Source organism: Molothrus ater, chromosome 6 (assembly GCF_012460135.2).
Source record: "Molothrus ater isolate BHLD 08-10-18 breed brown headed cowbird chromosome 6, BPBGC_Mater_1.1, whole genome shotgun sequence".
NCBI lineage: Eukaryota > Metazoa > Chordata > Aves > Passeriformes > Icteridae > Molothrus > Molothrus ater.
This window is the reverse complement of record NC_050483.2, coordinates 50,198,681-50,221,762: the sequence shown is the minus strand read 5'-3', so window position 1 is coordinate 50,221,762 and position 23,082 is coordinate 50,198,681. Positions and strand designations below refer to the sequence as shown.

Here is a 23,082-nt window from a genome sequence, read left to right as displayed (position 1 = left end):
GGGAAGTTAGTGCAATGATGCTGGTTTTATTTGTCATACTGGGGTTTTACTGTAGCACTCCAAGACAGCAAAATTCTGTGCAACTTTGAGGAATATTTTACCTTCTGTAAAGATAAAGTAGTGTCTTTTCCAGAAAACTCTCAAATGCCAGATGAGGTCAATACCAAAAACCTGGTTTGAGCACATTTCTGCAGACTTCAGTCCTGACCCTATATGATGTGTTGACCTAAGGCCTAGGGCATGGCTGCTCTAGTTTTGGAAAGTGCTGCTGCTCCCAGAATGCATTTTTCTCTGGTGGATAGAGATTCACCAGTGTCACCTACAGCAAGGTATCAGGTGCAGCTTTGCTACAATAGCCATGGTGTTTGTATTCAGTTCTGTCCTTTGTGTCTCAGGAAGAATTACTTGGTCTGAGTAGAAGTCATCTCTATCTATTTACAAATTTGCCTGACTTGTAGGTAATGGTTCTATTTGTAGTAGCAGGAAACCCAGCGACAAGAACTGGGAATCCTAACACCGACAGCCAGTCTTTTCTGGAGTCAGGCTGCTGTTTTTTCCCTTGTTTGAGATTGTATTCAGTAGGAACAAATTTTCTTTTTGGGCTGATGGATATAAGTATCCTCTTGCAAGTGTTGCAGGTGTGACTTGTTGTTAACACAATATCCCTTCGTGGTCCTTTATGGCCAAAGGAGACCTGGTGGTGTTGCTGTTGGGGGACATGGGGCTGTGGCAGTGACAACAGGCCCTGAGGCTGCTGCTTGAACTGGATTCTTGCTGCAGCACAGGAAGCATGCAGGTCTCAGATGAGATGGAAGATGAGGGGTCTGCAGGGGCCTGGGACTGTTGAAAGTCCAAACTGCTGGAATCTGACACAAGTGGTTTATCTAGCAAGGAAGGTACTTGGGAATAAAAACATTGAAATCTCAGTTTGGAGGGGTCAGAGGCAAGACAAGCTCAGGCTTCCTAGAGGTTTGTAGAAAGACTACAGAAATCTTTTCAGCTCTTTATCTGAACATTTTGGAACACTGCTTGCAGGGTCTGGTCAGCCCTACTCTGTGATTCAGTGCAGGTTGGGGGTCAGAGAGATAGGTTGAGGAAATGACTAGGGGTGTGCACCAAATTAAGACGGGGCAGGAAAACAGATTCTCAGCAGACATGTTAACAGTTTATTAGGATACTGGAGGCAGTTACCTTGTGAAAACATGCTGGTCAATCTTTCTGCCTTAATACAGAGAGGAGACCTTTGTTCAGAAAGTTATATGGCCTTCCTAGATATTTTAGAACTGGAGTGGGCAATGTGCTTACTCTGTAATGTGTGCTAAAATAAATGTTTAAACTATTTCTTCTTCGGCTTGTGTTGTCACCTGTGAGCATACCAGAAAAACAAGTGCTGCCTAACAGTTCTCCTATCATTCTTCTAAATGGTGAGGATTAACATTCTGAGAAGATTATGGCAGTTTACAAGACCTTATAGTCTGTATACATTTTGTTTATTACTTTATCAAACATCTGAAAGCTCGGGGATGAAGCTAGGTAACACTTAATAGTGCTGTGCCTTTCGTGTTCCTTAGAGCCCAGTAAATGTGTATGTTAAAAGCTGCTTTATTTCAAACCACTGCAGAGTTTGAGTAAACATGGAAGAGACTGTAAGGTCTCAAGTTGCCAACTGTGAATGCCAGAAGGTATGAAGGGGCTTGAACGAATATGCTGCTTCATTTTCAAGGTCTAGAATAAAAAAAAATCAGAAAACTGCCAGTGTTTTTCCTGAAATTTCTTGACACCTACTGGAATAATCACCATTTTAACCTCTAGCTAGGGAGTGGGCTTAAGGCAAATGGGTTTGGAAGACTTTCTGACAGTTGTTTAGCCCTCAGTTACATCACTTATCAGGCATTCATAGCAGAAACTTCTTAATTTTTTTTTCAATGTGCATAGCTCTTAAATGTTGTCAGAAGTTCCTCACCCAACTGTCAAATAGTACTCTTTTGGGATTTAGAAATGCAGAGTGCTTGGTCTGCCCCGGGTGGTTTGAGGACACTAAAATTGCAGTGAATTGAAGTGTAATCATAACTGGGCTCGAGGGCTGTGATCTCTTCTGTAAAGGCTTGCCAGCAAAAGAAGCAGCTCTGTAATAAATATAAAATGGTAAAATGTTTCTTTCAAACCATTAAGGAGCATCCCCAGAGTATTTCTTATCAATTGCATGGCAGTAAATCTGTGCACTGCTCCAATTTATACATTGGCAACCATTGTATGACTCTCCTCAAACTTCACATGGAATGAATGATAGTAATGCTCATTCATTATTTCCACAAATGAGCAGTGATAGGTTTATATAGATGTGTGTTCAGTGAGCTGATGTTGCCCTGAGCCCAGAGCAGGAAGGCAGGCCAGGTGTACCCTTTGTGTGGCTAAAAGAGCAGCACATTCTCATGGAGGTGCAGTGCCACTCTGAACTTTTTGCCTCCATGCAACCATGATCCTATACCAGCATGATCTGTCAGGTGTCTTTCAGAAGTGCACAAGGCACAGAGTATAATTTAACAGCAAGCCCATTAACTGGCATAACTATTCCCATGTCTTGGGAAGCCTGAGAAGAGGTACACAAATACCCAATGGATTTCTCCAAACTTGTCTTTTCGTTGTTCACACTAGTTTCTGCTGTGGTTCCTGGCTGCAGCCTGGAGCTCTTAGAATTCAGTAAACATTTCTGGACCATGTTTTGTTTCTTGTGGTCTGATAGTGGTCCCAAACTCTCCTGGTCAGGATGAAGTGCCACCAATACCACCTCTGACTACATCTTTAAGGAATTAATCTGCTTCAGAAGCTTGATGGAACAGCTGTGCTTCATACTCTTAGCTTGAAAAAATACAGCAGTTACTTTAAAACTGCTTAGAATCCCTTCTTTAAGGACAGGGTATTCCAGGAAGCAACTTGAAACTGTAGCTGAATTCAGATATTTATAATTTCAAGCACAGTTTAATTGTGCATGCTGGGTAGTGTCAATTCAGTGTCCAAATATAGATACTTAAGTAGTTTTTTGTTTCCAGCAGCAGTATTGAAACATTCAGCCAATTTAAGTCGGTACAAGACATGAATGTATAATGAAACTGGTTTTGAGGGCAAGAATTGTGTCTGTTGCCACATAGCCTAGAACAAGTCTTGAAGCTTGTGAAACTTGTTTTCTGCTCTGGATATCATCTTTCCTTCCTCCCTTTCATTAGAGTGGTTTGCAAGAGGTTTTTTGTAACTTTGTGAACATATTGGAAGGATTCTGTGGGCAGTAAGTTCTTTTCAGTGAAATGCAGGTGATGTATCTGATGTATGGTTTCATCTGCATCACCTGGCTGCTTGGAGGAGTAACTTCAACATGAGAGCTAGTTACATGGGAAAGGTGCCAGGACTGTGGCCATCCCTTTCTAGGATGTGCTCCCCATGCTGAGACTGGAGATGTGGTTTGTCAGTATGATGGCCCTACATAATTATCTAATGGAAGGGAGCAGTGTGGGAGGCAATAGTAAATCATACTGGAGTTGCAGTAGGTGTAGAAAGCAGAGGGTAGGCAAAGGTGTTAAAGCAAAAACTAAGCTAAACTGAGAGGAGAATTTTTCAGTGTGTAGCAATAATTGTGGGCCCGATTGCTACTAGGTTGCTTGAGGGCATTCCACTTATGTGGAATTATTGTTGCAATTAAACAGTAGTCCTTGGCATTAAGTGTCTTCAGCTTTAAATCTCTTCCTTTGAGACAATCCAGTTAATTGGAATATATGTTATTGCCTAGTTATGTGTTATTTATGCTGTTGACTATAATGCAATTAAAAAAGGACTTGAAAAAATTGACACAGTGATACCCAAGAATTTTTTTTTGCTATTCAGCTAGGCTCCTTTCCTTCTGCGCTAGCAGTTACATGAAACAGGTCACAGTAAATACATAGTGATATGTATCAATATGCATCAATCTTTTCTGTGCATTCTAGAGAATTTGGAAAAAAAGTGGATGGTGTCCACACACACTTGCTTTTTCAGTAACACAAATGGAGGAATGGGTTAAATTTTTATTAGGAGTTCTTTCCCCCATTTATAGAGGTGCTGCCTCATTTTTGGTGGTTGAAATTACTATGATCCTTAGTAACCAAGAGCTATGTAACATGTACATTTTGGGTTAAAAAACAATTGCTATGGAAATATGATGCTTAGATAGCATCATTCTAAAGTCCTAATTGCATGCAAGGCCTTGTCAAAATTTCAAAGCACGTTAGCTGTCTTGGACTGGGACAGAACTTCTGCTCTTAGCAGTTCACTCTGGAGCGATGTATCGAATGTTACAGTGTTCTGTTGCACCTCTATTAACATAGTATTGCTTAATTTTAACTTGTGCCTTCATAGTTATCAATGTAACTAATTTTTTCTACTTTTGCAAAGTAGTCTGACTAAGCAAAATACAGGAAATGGTGATGGCAGGTTCTAGTTTTTGTTCTCATTAGTCGTCATTAATATAGAGATTTCCATGAAGACACTTGATAAATGTGCCAGCATGGCCAAGGAGTTGCTGTCTGAAATGACATACTGGAGTGATTTTGAGCCTTGTTGGCACATTGCAATGGCAAATAGAACAGGTTGTGTTAAGCCATCACAGGACCTATTTTTGAAAATTGTGGAATATTTAGATCTTTACAAAGCCATTTAAGTATAGCAAAGGTAGCACATAATTGCTAGTTCATGTCTTAGCGTATGAGCAGTTTTACTTAAGCATTGTGTAGTATGTATGTGCACAGGATAACAGGTAAAATCAAAGTAACTTTCTCTGACATACTGGCTAATAAATATTTTGGTCCATATTAACATTTCTGTATTTATGGTTTTGCCATTTGGGAAATTTTCTTATGTGAGCACTGGGAGGCTAGATCTAGACAACAACTAATCTTACTTCTTTTGTAGACTTTTTCAAAGTTTCTTTTATATGTTGAGGGTGTTTCTTCTGGGATTACACTGCCATAGCAAACAGCTCTTCCAGGACAAAACATGTAAGTAGTGTTCTCACAAACAATCAAAATTTTGCATCTGGGTTTATTGAAGCATATGTCAATCATGTGACTGTCTTATGCCTTAGTAAACAGCCTGCACGAAGAGTTCAGTAAAAAGATGGTCTAGCTGAAAAACAGATGCTTTGCAAGAACTGGATTTTTCTGAATGAGTACAAAAGCAAAAATATTATCTAACAATTTTTTTTTTTTGTTTACTTAGTTGATGTTAACTGTTTTTAAAGCAATGGCATACATATACTGTAATTGTACTCAAACCTATCCTGTAGGAAGAGAAAGCATTCATTTGGAAGCATTAAGATGGACACACATTTCTGGTAATTTTTTTGCCAGTAAGTTCTTTTCATTAAAGAGGGCTAGAGAGACATTTTCTGTATCAGTCTTTATTTTGTCCCCATTGGGGTAAAAATTTATTCCTAATCAGTTAAATTTATTTAGATGATTGTAATTTTCATATGGTACTGTGTCTTTAGAGAATAGAAAAGCTTCCAACCACTGGTGTGGTAGATTCCTCAAAGAAAAAAATGCTTGTGAGATGCAAGTATCCCAGAGAGGGTCGACAGAGGTAAATGGTACCTGTACCTATCTCCTGAAGGGAATAAAACCCATCTGCTAAGTGAGAAAGATGAGAAGCTATGGGAAGGAAATAACTGAATCAAAAGACACGAGGCTTTCAAAGACTTTTTCTCAGGAAGACTGTTCTTTTTAAGAAGTGATGGTGACAACCTATTTAATTTGCTTTACCTGAGCGACAAAATGTTCGGAGTCCTATTGCAAATAGATCATGCGGTTAAATCAGGTCTTTGAAAAGAAAATAAATGTGAGTTTGTGTATGAAGTAGGAGAAGCTGCCCTGGATAATTTCACAGGCCTCCTGAAGAAGGGAAGCTTACTACATTGCAGCTTGGGCTGCAAGAAGCAGCGTGAACACATCCAGGAAAATCCCTCTGTCCTGCTTTTCCTGTAGGTCTCTAAGTAGCCTGCTCTTGATTGCTGTCACTGTTGCTTTTCCTCTGGTAAAAGAGGTGAGGGGAGAAGAAAAATAAAGGAGACTGTGGTAAGGATGAAAACTGCAGACTTCATAAAGAAACAGAGCAGGGCAACTTCTCACTGTTCCTCCAGGAGATGGTGGGTGCTCTTCAGTGCAGTCCTTTGTCGATGAGAAGATATGAGGGGATGTAGTGAGTGCTTTTTAATCAAGAAGATTTTGGAGGAAGATCTGTGGCTTTGGGTGGTCTTGAGTCCAGGAAGCAGACACTAGAAAGGGAGGGGGCAATGGTAAGCAGAAGCTCATAAGATGGAATTAAAAAACCTGCAGCATGTAACCAATATAAGTGTGTTCCAGGATGTCTCTCTTCCTGAAGAACGTGAGTATCTGGGGCTGTGGGTTGCTGCTGGAGGTGGCTTTCTTGACTTGATATTCAATTGAAAAGCCTAAGCATCTGGCCTATATTTTATATAGAATAGAGTGTTCAGATTAACTAACAAGAAGGAGCTGCATTTGAGGGTTGCAAGTTGTTTTGGGAGAGCAGAAGATCCTAGGGCACCCTCTGTTACTTGTGTTGTGCATTGGACTGATTATAAATACAGCATCTTGTCACGAGGAGCACATGCAGCAAAGCTAGCTCTTCAAGGAAATTGTGTGGGTTATGGCTAAAGGAAACAGAAATTCACATTGTATTTTAAGTGGAATGCAATCATAAGTGGAAAAAATATAGGGTTTTCTATTATTAATCTTATTAGTGCTTTCTTTAGGTCGTTTTTATCAGCATTGTCATCACTGCTACAGAAATACTTCAGATCCTGTTTAAAAAAAATTTGTTATTAGTCCTCTATACAATCACAGAAGGTCCAACTTCCAAAAGAGCTTGCAACTTAAACAGAAGAACCGAGACATGCTGGAGAAAGAAAATACACAGACAGTGAATTGCAATGACATTTGTATTTAGAACAGATTTTGTGACAAGTTTGTAGAGGAAGTGGAAGAAAAAGGAAAAGGCGGTCATAGGAGAAGAGAATTAATAGCAAGAAGAGAAGGGGTGGAGTACATCAAAGATGAAAGAGCTGGGGGGAAAGGGATTGAATCAGTAACTAATTAGTCATTTATTTAGTGGGAACATTTAGATTAATACCTTAGGAGTGATGAGAATGTTAATGTGGTTTCCAAGTGACATGATGTAGGTGGTTTTCAAAAGAAAACATAGCATTCATTGTAAATGTATAAGCTGAATTTTTCTTAAAGATCACAGATCTCTTCCTCCACCCACACTGTTCTTACACTTCTTGATTTCATCTATTTGCTATGAAATGTATTTATCTTTTTAGCCACAGTCATAAGATTCAAGTTTAGGAGAAAAAACCAAACTTGATCAGTGGAAGCAAAAGATCACATTCTGTGTAGAACTGGTCATATCAAGTGTAAAATTGTGTTCTCCTACATACAGATTGGAGAGCTCCTGTCAGTTGTCTGAGCATTAATAAGCATTAAGTTTGTCCTTTAAGACCCTGGCTTCTTAACATATGTTGATGTAAGAGATGATACACTTCCCTCTCTGAAGCAGAGGGGAAAAGGACTTAGGCTAGGCAGTCAAGCTAGAAAAAGAAATTGCAAGTCTCATTTGTGTGCATCCCACTCATCTGTCCTCCCTTTTGATGCAGCCAAGGAATGTATCCCACAGCCACCCACAATACTCATCTCTCCTTGCTCTTTGCATGGCTTGAGAATTCCCTTGTCTTCTCCTTGTCTGCCCTTGTTTACCCATATGTATCCTTCTAATAGAGATTCTAGATCTGCACCCCTCTGCCATCTGTGCCCGTGTATGCCAAGTAGATGCATGGAGTGGTAACTATTATGTAATAATGAGAACATAATGTAATTAATATCTACAAGGATCTGAATTAAAGAAGATGCAATGTTAAGATACTGCATTGAAATGTACTGAGTCCTTGAAGTGAAGGGAAACTTGGAGAGGTAACTCTTGCTGTGGGAATTCCTAACTTGGTTGGTATGTAAAAGTCTGGCAAATTTTTTAGTAGCTGGTTTACTGCTCTGTAAAGTAAAAAGTAATAGTTGAAGCTAATCCAAGTCCCAGAGGAGATGAGGAGGGTGACAGAGCACAGCAGGGATTCTGAGGCCACTGGAAAAGAAAGTGAGATACACATCCAGAAGAAATCAGACTTCATGTGGTCTGCATCATGTAGGATAAGTTTTTTAAGTCCAGCACAGTTAAAAATTAACATAGTGTTTACTTAGCTCAATGATCATATTCACAGTTTTGTAACAAAGGTTGCAACTTGTATTTTTACCCAGTTAGAGAGGGGGAGAGGTAGGTGTCTTTACAGTGCTCAATGACAGATCTTTTAATTTTTTTTCTTCCTATCAAATCTGACTGCAGCTCTATGTAGCACTACAGTGAACTGAGGGGTTTGTTAATGATTAAATTGAAGGGTTTTTTTCTGACCTATTATTTGGAAAGATCTGTGTTTTATTGTGCAAAATTGGCATTGTTTCCATAACAAAATGCAGTCCTGTGATGAAGTCAAACTCTCTTATACCAGAAGTATTAGGTTTCTTAAATAAAATGGTAAAGCAGTCATGGTTATTTTTTAAATAAAACAACAAAAATGCATTCACTTGGTGGCAGTTCTTTAGTACATCTGAGGTTTTGTGCAGACTTCTCATGGTTACCTTCTGAAGCTGTTAGGTAAACATGCTCACTTTTTAAAGCTGTAAGTAAAAAGGAAGCGTATTTTACAGCTCATTAAAATATTCTTTTTGTGTGTGATGTGGAAACCAGTTCAAAGTCTCACCCAATACTGCTCTTTGATAGCAGTATTAGAGAGGGAGATGGATCATTTACACCCCTCACTGCCAGTTTTGGCATGATTCTCTTTGTCAAGCCAGCTGATACACTATATTTGGAAATGTGGCTGTGTTCTGTGTTACTAAGCATATTCATCATTGCTGTCAGTGTACTCGCTCTTTGGAGAATGCTTTCAGGAATTTTCAGCAACGTTCATTTGAAAGAAAACATGGCATAGTACTTAAAGGCTATTCACCAGAATACAGCCAAAATCAAAAAGAAAAAAAAAAGCAAACCAAATTGCTTTTCCACTGAAATGTGTGCTGCTTCTTCAGACATCCGTAAAGTTTGTGGTTCTGAATCTGAAGGATTTTTTCTTTTGCTTCTCCCCATGTAGTGCTGCTATATTTTATATATATATATATATATATATACATACATATATATCTTTTACATGTATTTATTGCTTTTTCTGTTGTCGTGCAGGTACTGCCAAACACCCCTTCTTTTCATTGCTGTGTCATAAAGAGGACTCGAACTTTCTTTCTAATCAATAATTTTAGTCACTTGCAGAAAAATACACCACCTTTTTGTTTGAAATTTTATTTAAAATGAAAAATATACTGGTTTTTCCCCCTGAAGTTACCAATATGTCATGGAATTCTAGGATTTTTTTTGAATTGAATTGAAATTTAACTCTATAATCTGTTTCATGAGCTAAATTACAAAGGTGGTTTCACAAAGGAAGCACACTTACTTTCTTCATATTGGGTCTCCTGCTATCATTATAATCATTTGCTGGTTAAATACAGCAGAGCACTCCTTAACTAAACTTTTTTCCCAACCATGAAATTGGATGAAGTGTTCTGTTAGATTTCAGAAGTTTTGAAAAAACATTCATAATCTATTTTTAAATTATTTATTTTATGAGATATAATGTGTGACTTTTTAATGATACATAGACTTCACAGTGCTGGTATTTGGAATTCATTTTCTAGACAGCTATGTATAGCAGCAAATCCTTTCAAATTATGGCTCTTGCTAAACAATTCAGCTGTCAAATGCATTAGTTTTAAATAGTTATATCTGTTTCATGTAACTGAACACTGAATGAAGATGAGTACGTAGGAAGTAGAAACCTGTTTTTCTGATTGGGAATTGGATCCAAAAGTACAGTTTTGATCAAGGTAGATGATTCCTTGAAAGGAAATACTTCCTTAACTAGATATCCCAAGATGTCAGTCTGATGGTTTTGCTTTTTTTTGTGTGTGTGTGTGAGAGAGAGACTTGCTGATTTAATCGTGCATGCAGAATATTTTCTCTGTAGAAATTCTGATGGCTAAGAAGCAATAGTTAGACAGGATGCATGTATCAAAGGAGAGAGCAGAGATACTCACAGAGCTTATTTCATATTCATATACTGGTAGCAGTATACTGAAAAAATGCATTTCTGATTATGGTGCCATCAATCTTTTAAATTGTGTTCAATGAGCTTGTTTTTTTCTATGGTATGTTTGCTGTGTTTTATTTGAGCATCAGTAGTAGCTGAGACATATCTTGTATAAGCCTTGAATTTCTTGTGTAGACCAGATTTCAGCTAGATTTCTGGTTTTGGCCTCTGAAACAATATTCATCTAGGGTAGCAATATAAATACAAAGCATTGTTCAAATTTTCCTTTTCATTGTATTTGGGAAGCTGAAGTTCACAGCCTCTGAAATCAGCTTTATCTTTAGACATAATTCTTGCCACTACTTTCACTGGAATAATGGATTATTGCTACTGAGTGTTTCATACAAGGAAAAATTCAAAAATTGTTGCTAACTGTGTACCATATTTGAACAGCTTTATGTATTGCTGTGTTGTTTTTCTGAATCCACAGTGGCACTTTTCATGTCTCCATTTATAAAATGTGCACAGTTTTCTTTGGCTTTTTTCTTCTCATAAATTTACTGATGGATGTTTATATTTCAAGCAGATTATTCCTCTCAATACAACTTTAAAATAATAATGGAAAGAAAAAAGCATGCAGTATATTGGTAGTTGTTTGTGCAGAACATTTGCTAAGATTGTTTTTCCCCAGTTTATTGATCAGTTAACTTGCTTTATTCTTGGAAATGAGAAAACAAAATCCTTCAAAATAATTTCATTTTTTCAACCTGCATATCTTAATACTTATGAGTATCTTGATATAAACTATAGGTCATTTATAACTTTTATAATGAAATATATGGTGTGTGAGTGCTTTAATTTTCTGATGATTCTAAAGATGCAGGGACTTGTGCTTAGAGGAAATGTAGAAAACATTTGTATGAATCAACACAGGACTGTACTGTTCTTGCTCTTAAGCTTTTGGACTCCATCTACAATCCTGCTGTTGGATCCATTACAGACCCATCTGACTTGATTTTTCTTAAGAGCTGAAGAATCTAAAATAAATGTAGCAGGATGGCATATGGGAGAGTGGGACATGCAATAGGCGATGTGCAAATAAAGTCTTTGTGAAGGATGTACCACGAGAAAACTCCTGGGGGGTAAAGAAAAAAACAAAGCAGAAGGAAAGACTGTATAATGGGAAGACCATGAAAATAAACTCTAAGTTAATTTTTTGTTGGCGTTGTTATTCTTTATCTTTGTCTCACACTGCATTATGGCAGGTTGACCTTTTATATGGATCCTATTTCCAGTGAGCACTATTTTAAATCCAACATGGATTGCATAATGAGCATTACTGCCCCCTTCATTTGTGCTGAAAAATATAGAGAAATCTCATATCAAATGTAATTGTTTGTGGTAGAACAGCACCTTTCAAGGGGATGTCCAGTGTTCATTCACAAACATCAAGAGATGTGATCAGACAGTGGTTCTCACATTGAATCTGTGGGATCTTTCCTTACCAGCTGCATGTGTGGGCTTGTCATGGTAGAAACTGTATTAGGAAAGTAAGTTATGCAACTCAGGGGGGACTGATAAAATGAAGCACAGGTGGGTTGTTTGAGCCTCTGACATCTATCAGAGAGTGCTAAAATCAGGGGATGTGAATATGCCCCAGGACTTCACAGTTTGTGTATGCTCAGAGCTAGTTTTGTTCTTGCACTATGATTAATGTCAGAAAATGAAAGACTCGGTTTCTTTGCCTTTGGAAAACACCTTATAGTTTTGCCTTACTTCCCTTTTATGAGGTGTTGCTTTTCAGTCAGTTTTGAGCTCCTTTAATTTTGAGTTAATAAGTTAACAGTGTTAACTTAGCTTGCTTCCTGATTATTCAAAGTTACTATTTAAAATAAACCTTGGGTTTGGTAGCTTCTTGTTCTCTCTAATCTTAATGGAAAAGGAAAGCAGCCAGATATATACCTTTCCTACTAGAATTTTCAGCTGCTGGTCAATACATTACAGTGTTAATACCAGTTGCTGAAGAGCAAAACTTTTTGGTAGCATATGAGAGAAAGTATGTAATTTTGGGTCAGCTAACTGCACTGACCAAGGATAAAATTATTCCTTTTATATATACAAAATGTTCAGAACACCTGGAGCCCAAAGTACTGCTTCTGTACAGTGATTTTTGCATTTTATGGATGTTACTGTGCAATGTGTTGTAACTTAAAGCTGCTATGGCTGTGGTGATCTTGATGACTTGGGCAGATGTTTGAAAGCTTTGAGATGTCTGAAGTTGTGGACATGACTGTCTCCCATCTCACTGCAAAATAACTGGACATAGAATCTTCTGTGCTGTACAGGAAGATATTATTTACTGTATAGACTACTTATAGACGTGCAGAGTTCAGTTGCAATAACATGTGGAATTGTAGGGAAAAAAGTATATCTGGAAATTGAGAGGCTCCATTTTTTGCTTTAGCTTCAAAGTTAAATCAGGTTGCTTACGGCCTTGCCAAGTCAAATTTTTAAATTCTCCAAGGTTGCTTGGAGATGCTGTTAAATCTCTGTCTTGTTCAGTGCTCAACCATCCTCAGGGTGAGAAGTTTCCTTATGCCTATGTGGAATTTCCTTTGAGGCATTGTGTGTCTGTTGCCTGTTGAGTTTTTGCTGTGTTTTCCAATAAGAGTCTGCTTTCATCTGTTGCATAATTCCCTATCACATAGATGAAGGCAGTAGTGGACTCCCTTTCATCTCCAGACTGAACAAATGATGTCTTTCATTTTATGTGGTAGCCCTTTTAGTGGCCTTCCTCTGGATGTGCTTCAGTTTGCCAGCACCTCCTGCTCTGTGTGGCCCAAAGCTGCAGCACTGGACATGGGGCCTCACCACTGCAAGCAGAGGGGAATAATTGCTTCTCTTGACCTGCTGTTTGTGTTCTTGCTTATGCAGCTCAAACTGCAGTTAGTTTTCACTGCTTTATGGATGCTGGCTTTTGTTGAATTTGCTGTCCCCTAGAGTCTCCAAATCCTTTTCTGCAGAGCTGCTGCTGGTCCAGTCTGCAGCTATGATGCACTATATGATCTTTTCCTTCCCAAATGCAGGATACTATATCTTTGTATAACTTAACAAAGTCACTTCTGGCTTCAGTTAGTGGGATCCTTCTGAATGCTGGTCCTGCCCTTCAACATATTGGCTGCTTTTTCCATTTTATATCTTCTGTAAATATGTGAGGATCCTTTCTGTCCTAGCATCCAAATCTGGTGATTAATGGCTGGTATTGTCTACTGAGAAATCTGAGAAATACTGCACCTAATCTGTTGGCATAAAGGATTACGGACCAAAACTCTTTGAACTTCATGATTCAAGGAATTATTTGCCTGCCTATTCAGTCAATGTCTCCTCAATTTGACAATTGGGGTGCTATGGAGATAGTGTTAAAAACCTTGCATAAGTCAAAGCACTGGCAACCCCCAGTTCTCCCTGGTCCATGAAGCCACTTACTCTTCTGCTTAAGGAAGTGCAGGGGTTGCCTTTAGAAGTCTGTTTTCTGATTCCAGTCACATTTATGTCCATCATGCCTGGAAATAACTTCCTTTTAGAACTCATTCTACATTTTGTACAGCATTTGAGGTGAAACTCACTGTTTTCTAGTTCTCTGGATCCTTTACTCTGCTGCCTCCACCTTGCCTTTCAGTTGGCTTTTGTTTGTTTGATTTTAAGTTACCAGTTTCCTGTCATGAGCAATTACCATGACTTTTCAAAGATGGTAGCCAGCAGCCTTCCAGAGACATCAACTAACTTTTTTAGTACTTTGGATGTTTCCCATTTGATCCTATGTACTTGCATAGGTACAGCTTACCTAGATAGCTTTTTGATTTGGCTGCTCCTCTCCCTCAAACTTTGCTAAATGCAGAAACATGGTAAACCTGATAGCAGCCCTTGCTGGTGAAGACCATGCCCAAAGTGTCAGGTGTCTCAACTTTTTCTGTACCTTTCATCACTAGGTATCTTCCTGATTTAGCAGCTGAATTACACTTTTCCCAGAGTGTCTTCTGCTCATGGTAAAAGCTTTTCTTCTTGCTTTTCACATTCATCCTCAATATCGGCTCCAAACAGGCTTTGGCCTCCCTCTTTCATCCTCTGCTTGCCCAGACAGTGCATCTCTATTCTCCTCCAGTTGCCTGTCCCCAGTTCCACTTTACCTGTGTTTCATTTGAGCTCTGTCAGTGAGGAGCCCTGTGCACAGTCAGCTGGCCTCCTGCTCTTTGGTGCTCAGAGAAGAGTCCAGGAAGATGACTGGCTGTCATGGACTTGTTTGTAGCCTCCCAAGTCATTCTGCTTACCATTCCCTGAGCAAGTCCCAGCTCTGTCTGCTGCAGTGAGTCCAGAGTCTTTAGTCTGCTTTTTTCCTTCCTTTCTTTTCTCAAGACACGCTACGATTTCACAATTACTGCATCTGAGGCAGTTGGCTGTCTCATGTCTAAGCAGTTCTTCCTTATTCACGAGTACCAGATCCTGCTCAGCCCCTCCTCTAGAAGCCTGTTCAGTGCCAGCATCAGAAATTGCTCCCGGTGCATGTGAGAAATTCCCTGGATATTTCACACCTTACTACAATGCTGTTCCAGGAGGTGTTGTGTGATTTAAGTCCTGCAGGAGAACAAGGGGCACTGAATATTGGAATACCAGCCTCAGATGATGTTCCATTTACTTTGGGAACTGAGAACAAGTTTTCTTTAACTAGTTGCCTTGAATCAGAAGAAGCTGCAGCAGAGACATACAGATGGTATTGTGATTTTATTTGAAATGGAATACTTAATTTTCAATTAATTTTGAATTACTATGTAACGTACAGTCAAAATACTAATTCAGCTGCTATTGGCCATGCAGCTGATGAGATAAAATAACCTGGTTTTCTGTAGCCTGAATACATTGGAATCCATAATATTTGTTCACAACTAATGAATTTGCATGTGATTAGAATAATTTTTCTTTTTGTTCTAAGATTTCTAGTTTCTAATTACCCTGAAGTAATTAATATGCAACTACATGAAATATTGCTTCAGATTGCACTGTATAGCTCTTATGTTCAGGCCATGTAAATAATACTTGCACATATATATGTGCGAGAAATAATTTCTCATTCTTTTCTTTTTCATATGACTAGTGAAAGAAGATCTCATTCATTCATACTTATCATATTTTCTTTCATTGTAATTGGTGACAGTGTGCTTCTTAATCTGTTTTAGTTGGAAGATGGGGAAGAAAAGCCGAGTAAAAACTCAGAAGTCAGGTACAGGAGCCACAGCGACGGTATCTCCAAAGGAAATGTTGAATCTAATTAGTGAGTTATTGCAAAGTAAGTTTTGTTTTTATGCCTCTCTGGGAAAAGGGATGCTGTGCAAACCGCACAAAAACATTTTCTTGCTGAAGCCAATGAGTTGTGTTTTTTCTGTAAGTGGCCAAGCTTGCTATTTCAGAGTGCTTAAGGTGGATACTTTGAGATACATACTAAACTACCTCTGTTAATATATGCCACCATTGGCTTATTTAAATGGGTATTTATTGGACAGACTGTATTTGTGGCAGCATTTGGCTTTTCATCTGAGTACAAGCATAAATACTGGGTGAGATTAGGTTTTTAAACAACCAGATAACTTGGCATTGAAGCTTTGTCAAAAATGTTTTTCTTGTAAACTTGAAAAATTACACTGTTTCCATCTATCACTTGAACAGTACTTTGAACTGATACCGGAGTAGGGAAATTAACTGTGGGCAGCAGTAATACAACTCAGTTCAACTGCACAGATATTTTTGTTGCTTAGATAAATTTGTTGTTGCTGTTTGGAAACTTTTCATAGTGCTTAGATCTTGTGTATAGACCAAAGATTGTTTCACTTGTTGAGGAACTTGGAACTCATCCATTATTTCTAGTAAATATGAAGCGCAGAGCATAATTTCATACGATGATGCTAAAATACTATTGACTCTTGCTACTGTCATTAGTAACTGCAATGATACAGTTCTTTTTGAAACACAACTCCATATTTTCATATTCTGGACACATCTAAGTGTTGCCTTAGAAAAATTAAAATTTTTCTTAGCATTGCTCATGAGGAGGAGACAAGGAGTTGGCAAAGCAGTTTGATGCTTATGCTACAATTGGCCTCTGCTTTGCTACCAAAAATAAAATGTGGATCTAATTTGCTAAGCAAAGACAAGTATCAGCTGTTCTTTTTGTCAAGCTTCCATATTTTATTCAATGCTAAGATTTTTCAAATCACTTGAGCAAGGTAATCTTCAGCTGTCCACTTGGATTTACATGGCTTAGATCAAGAAATCCACACACTGACATTTAGAATATTGGCAGAGACACTGTGGATGTAATCTAAAGCTGAAGCATGGCTTTGTGTTCCTTTATTTGTCCCTGCAGTACTTTTGCATCTATGAAAACAGTAATGACTAGGCAGGTGAAATGTATGTACCAACAAATTTCTCAATTATTTAAGGTATGCTCTGTGCTATTATTATCTGCTTTCATTACAGCAAGAGTGATGGCAAGCAGGGTAATGTAAACAGAGTGCTTTGCTTGAATTATTGAAAACAGACACTTTTTGTTGTTTGTCTTATCTGAGATATTATTTACTTAATGGCCTGGTTGTTTACTTTTTTCTCTACCCAGCTTTTTAGACATTTGCTATTTCTTATATCTGAAGGAATATTAAAAATAAAATAAGTTATAGTGTTAAGATTTCAAAAGTCTAAATTAGTTACTTGTCATATAATGGGATGTTTGTAACAGTGGAGATTGTTTTATTTGCCATGTAAACATATTTGAAGGACAGATAGTACTGAGATTCTGTTAAATTACTGTGAAAACATAATTCTGAGGTTAAAATATATATGTATATGTGTGCATATATAGATCTATGTGTGTGTATATCTATATATAAAATGTACTTAATTAAAGAAAACATTTTTATTTCCAGAATGCAGCAGTCCTCCCCCAGGTCCTGGTAAGGAATGGGAGGAATATGTACAGATCCGTTCACTTGTGGAGAAAATCCGCAAAAAGCAGAAAGGTAAATGTGAAACACTTGCAGTATTTCTGAAATGTTCAGGTGGGCTTCACCACTGGCATTAACCACTTTAATACTCAGAATTCTGAATGATTATCACAGACAGATGATCCTGTGAGAATTTTGTCTGATAAGTAGAAGAAGGAGCTTGAGATTGTTTTCTCATCACCATCTGAAGGACTAGAAGTAACAATCCTTAGAGAGTAATGGGCTGCCTTGGTTCCTGGTTGCATAGTCTGCTGCTCTGTCTCTATACATCTGAACATTCTAAAGTTAAATTTGTAACTGTTGTACATTAAGGCTTTACTGGGTGTTGAAACAGTTTCAGCAAGACAACATCAGGACATCAAGTGATGACAAAAGTATATAAATACACAAAGTAAATGCAGCAGCTAATAAGTCTCTCTGCTCTAAATTATGCACATAATCAAAATAAAGAAATTATTGTAATATCACAGTTCATGAAGAATTTTATTGCCACTTTTCCAAAGTTTAAGGTATGCTTATTTTTCATGCTAGATCAGTTTTCTTCTATTATGGAATGTAACATCTTGCTGTTGATAATACTTTTTTTATATTAATTTTGTTATGTTTGGAGGTATACTCTAAAAAATCCTTTTCACATAATTTTAGTAAAAGTAACCTCTTTTAGATATATTTTAATACTTTTTTATATTAATTTTGTTATATTTGGAGGTATACTCTAAAAAATCCTTTTCACATAATTTTAGTAAAAGTAACCTCTTTTAGATATATTTTAATGACTGAGAAATAACTTTTTAACCTTGCAATTAATAGATTTGGGCTGGATATACCTGAAAAAGTCCTAAACAACTCTTTCTTCTCTGGTTTTTATACAGTTATAGCAAGAAAGCCAGACTACATATAAATGGAGCTTGTCTAGTTCATGGTGTTACTTGATAAAGCACATACTTAAGAGTCTTGAAACTTCCCTTTTACACCTGTTTTTAATATATTTTGACTGATGCAGAAAGATCTTACTCCAAAGGACTTAATACACCTCTGATCAGTTTTTGGCAGAGGGTGTATGGAAGAATAAATGATGCTCTTTCAGTGACTGCATTCTGTAGTGATGTAGATGTGAACTTGGTTCATTTTTAACTGTGCCATGACTTGTATAAACTTACTGTACATGTGCAGGTTTTTATGATGTAATATATGTGTTAAAGTCATAATTCAGGTTAATAAGAGCAGAGTTAGCACGGGGGTTGCCCTTGTCTCTGAATCTTTCTTCTGCACCAGAATGATTAAACTATCCGCAGGAAAGATGCTGCTGGCAGAGATGGTAGAATTAGTGTAACAGTATCATGTTAATAGAGCATAGTTTTTTTCTTTGGAAGATACAAAACCTACTAACCACACTGCTATTGAAAGACACATACAAGTGTCTTTCCATGTAACATTTTTCCATACACAGTGAGCAGCAATGGTATGGTGTCTTTCAAGACTGTTTTTAATAGAACATAGTAGTTAATCTACAGAGTTTTCTAACTTAATAAAGGCTTTAGACCTAATAATATATAATTAATGTATATTGCCAAAAATATTATACTTTGTGCTTTTCTTGACTAGAATGTGGGGTTGCAGGATGTGAACTAGAATGATCTTCGGTATAAAAAAATCTTATTTTGAAAACTGAGTTTAATTTCTAAAATTTTCCTTGTTTGACTCATTAGCAAAATCTTAAATAAAGCTAGTTTTCAATATAGATTTTCATCAGTACAACTATATTTTGTTCCATGTAGAAACCATTTATTTCCCAATGGTGCTTATGGCTTAAAGGAGATGATCTTCTCTTTAATTTGGAAAAAATTGGGAAGTATTGGTCCACATTGTATATGAAGAACGAAGCAGAATTTTAGAGATGCTTAAAGAATGGTCTCAAGTACAAACTGGATGTTAAAAGCTTCCAATAGTCTTATAGAGTAGCAAAAGTTGAAAATCACAAGAGCAAAATCTTGGGCAGTGTAAATACCTACCAAGTTCTGTAGAAACTATGCAACTAGACTTACTATGTTTATGAGGGCATTATATGAAAAAAAATACTTTGCAAATGCTTAATAAATTTTTATTCTGCATCACAAAGAAGAAAGTTTTAAATTATGCTCACATTTTTAAGTTAACTACAGATTGATTGGTTCTGGGCCTTGAAACGCAAAATGCAGGAGAGGGATATTTTAAATGCTACTTGCTACTTACTAATGCTACTTGCCTAAAATAATTTTGATCTCAAAAAGTATTTTATTCTCTTTGCTTAGCCAAAATATCTTTGGATGTAATACTGATGACATTTTGTCACTCATAAAATGGCCTGAGCATTTTGGGGGTCTTTGGACACTTTTAATGTTATCTGACTCTAGAGATTGGATTGAAGAGAACAGACAGAGACAAAGAGGTACAAAAGGAGCTGGCTGAGAATAGCCAGGAACTATTACAGAGAGATTCAAATGCATTCACAGTAGAAGAAAGCTGAGGAAATGAATGAGGCTTGTGATTCCACTGGTGGACCACATGTTGTTGGAGAAGCAAAGTTTAAAAATTTGGATGAGCTCTGTGATGTCAGGAGGATGATTCTTAGATAGTTTAGATCTATCCTTAGATCTATCCTTGGATATTTTAGTAGATCCATATGCTACAGGAAAAGGCTAACTGTCTTGTATGTGAAAGAAGAAACTCAAGATCTGCTTATCATCAGTTGCAGTGCTGAATTAATGAAATTACAGCTTGCCTCTCAAATTCTTCCTTGTCTGTATCAACATGTTGTGGTGATTGCATTTATCATTGATATTAAGATTGGAAATATTTTGGCTTTTATTAAAAGGGAAAGAGGAGGAGAGTTTCATATTTCATTACTGCTCAGTTTAGGCAGTTGCATTTTTAAGATGACTGGTAAGCCATTTTGGCACAATAATGAATTTGATGAAAATTGGGTATGACATTTATAAATTATTGAGTAACACTTAACAGAGACCAGTTCTGACTCAGCTTCTTCAAAGTAGCACTGCTATGAGATAGCAGATAACTTTTAACATGGGCTTCTATATTGAGCTTTTTTATCTTTCTGGATCCTCTTATTTCTGCATTTGTTTTTCAATAAATTGTGTATATAGGTTTGTCTGTTGTCTTTGATGGAAAAAGAGATGACTATTTTCCTGAATTGATAAAGTGGGCAACTGAAAATGGAGCATCCACAGAGGGGTTTGAAATAGCTAACTTTGAAGAGGAGGGATTTGGTTTGAAAGCAACAAGAGAGATAAAGGTGAGCATGTGAACATTTGACTTAGATTAGAAAATTGTGTTTGGAATGTATCTGCAAAACTCTGAAATGCTCACCGTTTTCCCCCTTTTAACTGCTTATGCTGTTCTGAAACATTGTGTACTTGAGAAAAACATTATTGTTAAAATAGAGTATTATTTTGGATGACTACTGATAGTACTGTGAATTTTTAATCAGTCTTTTTCTTTTCCTCTATGTTGCCTATACTGTTTACCAGAGTGCTCTACCACACTGATGTATCCCTTTATTCCATGTTTTCTAACTATTTAGTCTCTTCTTTCATATCCCTTTTAAAGAACTGAACAAGGTTTTTGTCTGAAAAAGAGGTATTTGCAATACCTATTTAGCCTCTTCTCTTCTTCATTCATGTCTCTTCTTTTAAAGAATTGGTCTTTTTGTCTCAGAAAGAGGTGTTTGCAATACCTATTCTCCAGTGAAAATGAAAAAAATCCCCAAATTATGACAATTGTAAAGGATTTTTTTAATCATCAGATAAGGAGTATAGACACACAAAGAGTTAGGTAACTGTTAAAAGGAAAGCATTTAAAATTGTGTCTTTCCATTCCTATTTTGTAGGTGGGAAACAGGTTTGAAGACCAATCAGCTGTTGTAAAATGACTACCAGAAAATGAGCCCAGTATAATAATTTAAGAGCTTCATTAGCACACAGTTAATAGATTGATAAAATACCTGAACCATTCTTTTAGAATAAAAACAGCCAATATGAAAAAACTCTACTGTGAGAAAATATGTGATCATGTAATTATTAGCAATATAATGTGTCTGGTAGCTTTAAGGTTGTGTTGTACATCGTAGCAGTTCCAAAATGGAAGGGCTTTATTTTGTATCTGAGTGCCTGTTTTAAAGCTTTGTGTAATGCAGATTGAAACACTGTTTTCCACAATGTGAACCACAGGTTGTTTGTTGAATTTGCAGTGGAAGAGGGAGAAGGAAGAATTTAGATTCAGAATAATTTTTATTTAAAAAAATAATGCAAACAACTTGTAATTTAAAGTTGATGTATATTTGAGACACTTGGCATATCATATAAATGCTGGCTGACCCTCTATTGCATTTCTTTCCTTTCTGTAGGCTGAAGAATTGTTTCTGTGGGTTCCTAGAAAACTGTTAATGACGGTTGAGTCAGCTAAAAATTCAGTTTTAGGTAAGAGCTCAAGGAAGTTCTTAAGAAGAAATTAATATTTATGGGATCTTTCAGTAGGAGACTTTCTTTTTTTAGCTGATCTTCTTTATTACAGGGCTTGCTTATCATGCCAGCCATCAGGTTGGGAATACTTAGAAACTTGAAGTGTCAGTGGAAAGAATTTAATTTCCCGGTTAGTTTCTGGCTGAGTGCACTGGATATCTGCCACAAGTGTTTGTGTTATTTTGAACGTGTATTATGTAGCTTGTATAGTACTTGGAGATAAAATGTTCTGAGGTATTGAGAATATTGTTCTAGTTTTGTAATGCAATTGTACATGAGGCATTTGCTGTGTCAAAAATCTTGCAGTATAATAAAGTGTAGGCTAAATATTTTAGAAACCTGAAGAGCTTTTTCTTTTTGTTAAGTGCTTAACTGTTATTTAATCATGTTAATTTAAAGTAAATCTAGGATGATATTTTCCATGGAGAATCAATTTTGTTCCTTGCCTTTCTTGGTTGATTCAGGATCTCTGTATTCTCAAGATCGAATTCTTCAAGCCATGGGCAATATAACATTGGCATTCCATCTCCTTTGTGAGCGAGCCAACCCCAACTCTTTCTGGCTGCCCTACATCCAGACTCTCCCCAGTGAATATGATACTCCTCTCTATTTTGAAGAAGATGAAGTACAGTATCTTCAGTCTACTCAGGCCATACATGATGTTTTTAGCCAATATAAAAATACAGCTCGACAGTATGCCTATTTCTACAAAGTTATTCAGGTAAGAATCTTAAATATAGTATATACATGTTGTTCTCATGATCCTTATTGTGGAAGGTGTGAAAGCAGTGATGCTAGATAATAGTACAAGTATATTGCCCTTGAAAGTCTCAATCATTAAAGCAATTTCTTGCCTTTTTTTTTTTTAACTGCTATTGAAATTTGGCAGTTCTGTAGGCTTATCGATATATAAAAATGTATTTAGGTGGTTGAGAGAAGTGATTATTGCCCTTTGTTTAAAAATGGGTGAGGCTTCATTTGGAATACTGTACAATTTTGGGCCCACCAGTGCAAAAGACACATTGACAAACTGGAAACTTGTTGACAAACTGGACTGAGACCAGAGGAGGGCTATTAAGATGTAATTTGCTTCAGCCCTTTATCTGTATGGGAGACTAAGGGATCTGGATTTGTTTGTTTTGGGGAAAAGGAGATAAGGAATGATCTAGTCACTGCTTTCATCTTGCTACTGTTAGCCAGTCTCTAGAAGTTTCTGGGTTGGAAACTTTTCTATATGACCTACAGAGATCTGCAACCTATGCATGGTTCTATGATTCTTTGG

General features: G+C 37.1%; 1 protein-coding gene across 1 annotated transcript in view; it reads left to right on the top strand.

Moving 5' to 3' along the window:
* Window positions 1–23,082, top strand: part of SETD3 (SET domain containing 3, actin histidine methyltransferase) — a 61,540-nt gene that overhangs the window by 7,382 nt on the left and 31,076 nt on the right. Inside the window, exons 2-6 of the mRNA XM_036383862.1 lie at window positions 15,466–15,575; window positions 17,206–17,298; window positions 20,427–20,575; window positions 21,686–21,758; window positions 22,265–22,521. Of these exons, the coding sequence (XP_036239755.1) occupies window positions 15,473–15,575; window positions 17,206–17,298; window positions 20,427–20,575; window positions 21,686–21,758; window positions 22,265–22,521 (675 nt within the window). The 5' untranslated portion in view covers window positions 15,466–15,472. The remainder of the gene's footprint in view (window positions 1–15,465; window positions 15,576–17,205; window positions 17,299–20,426; window positions 20,576–21,685; window positions 21,759–22,264; window positions 22,522–23,082) is intronic.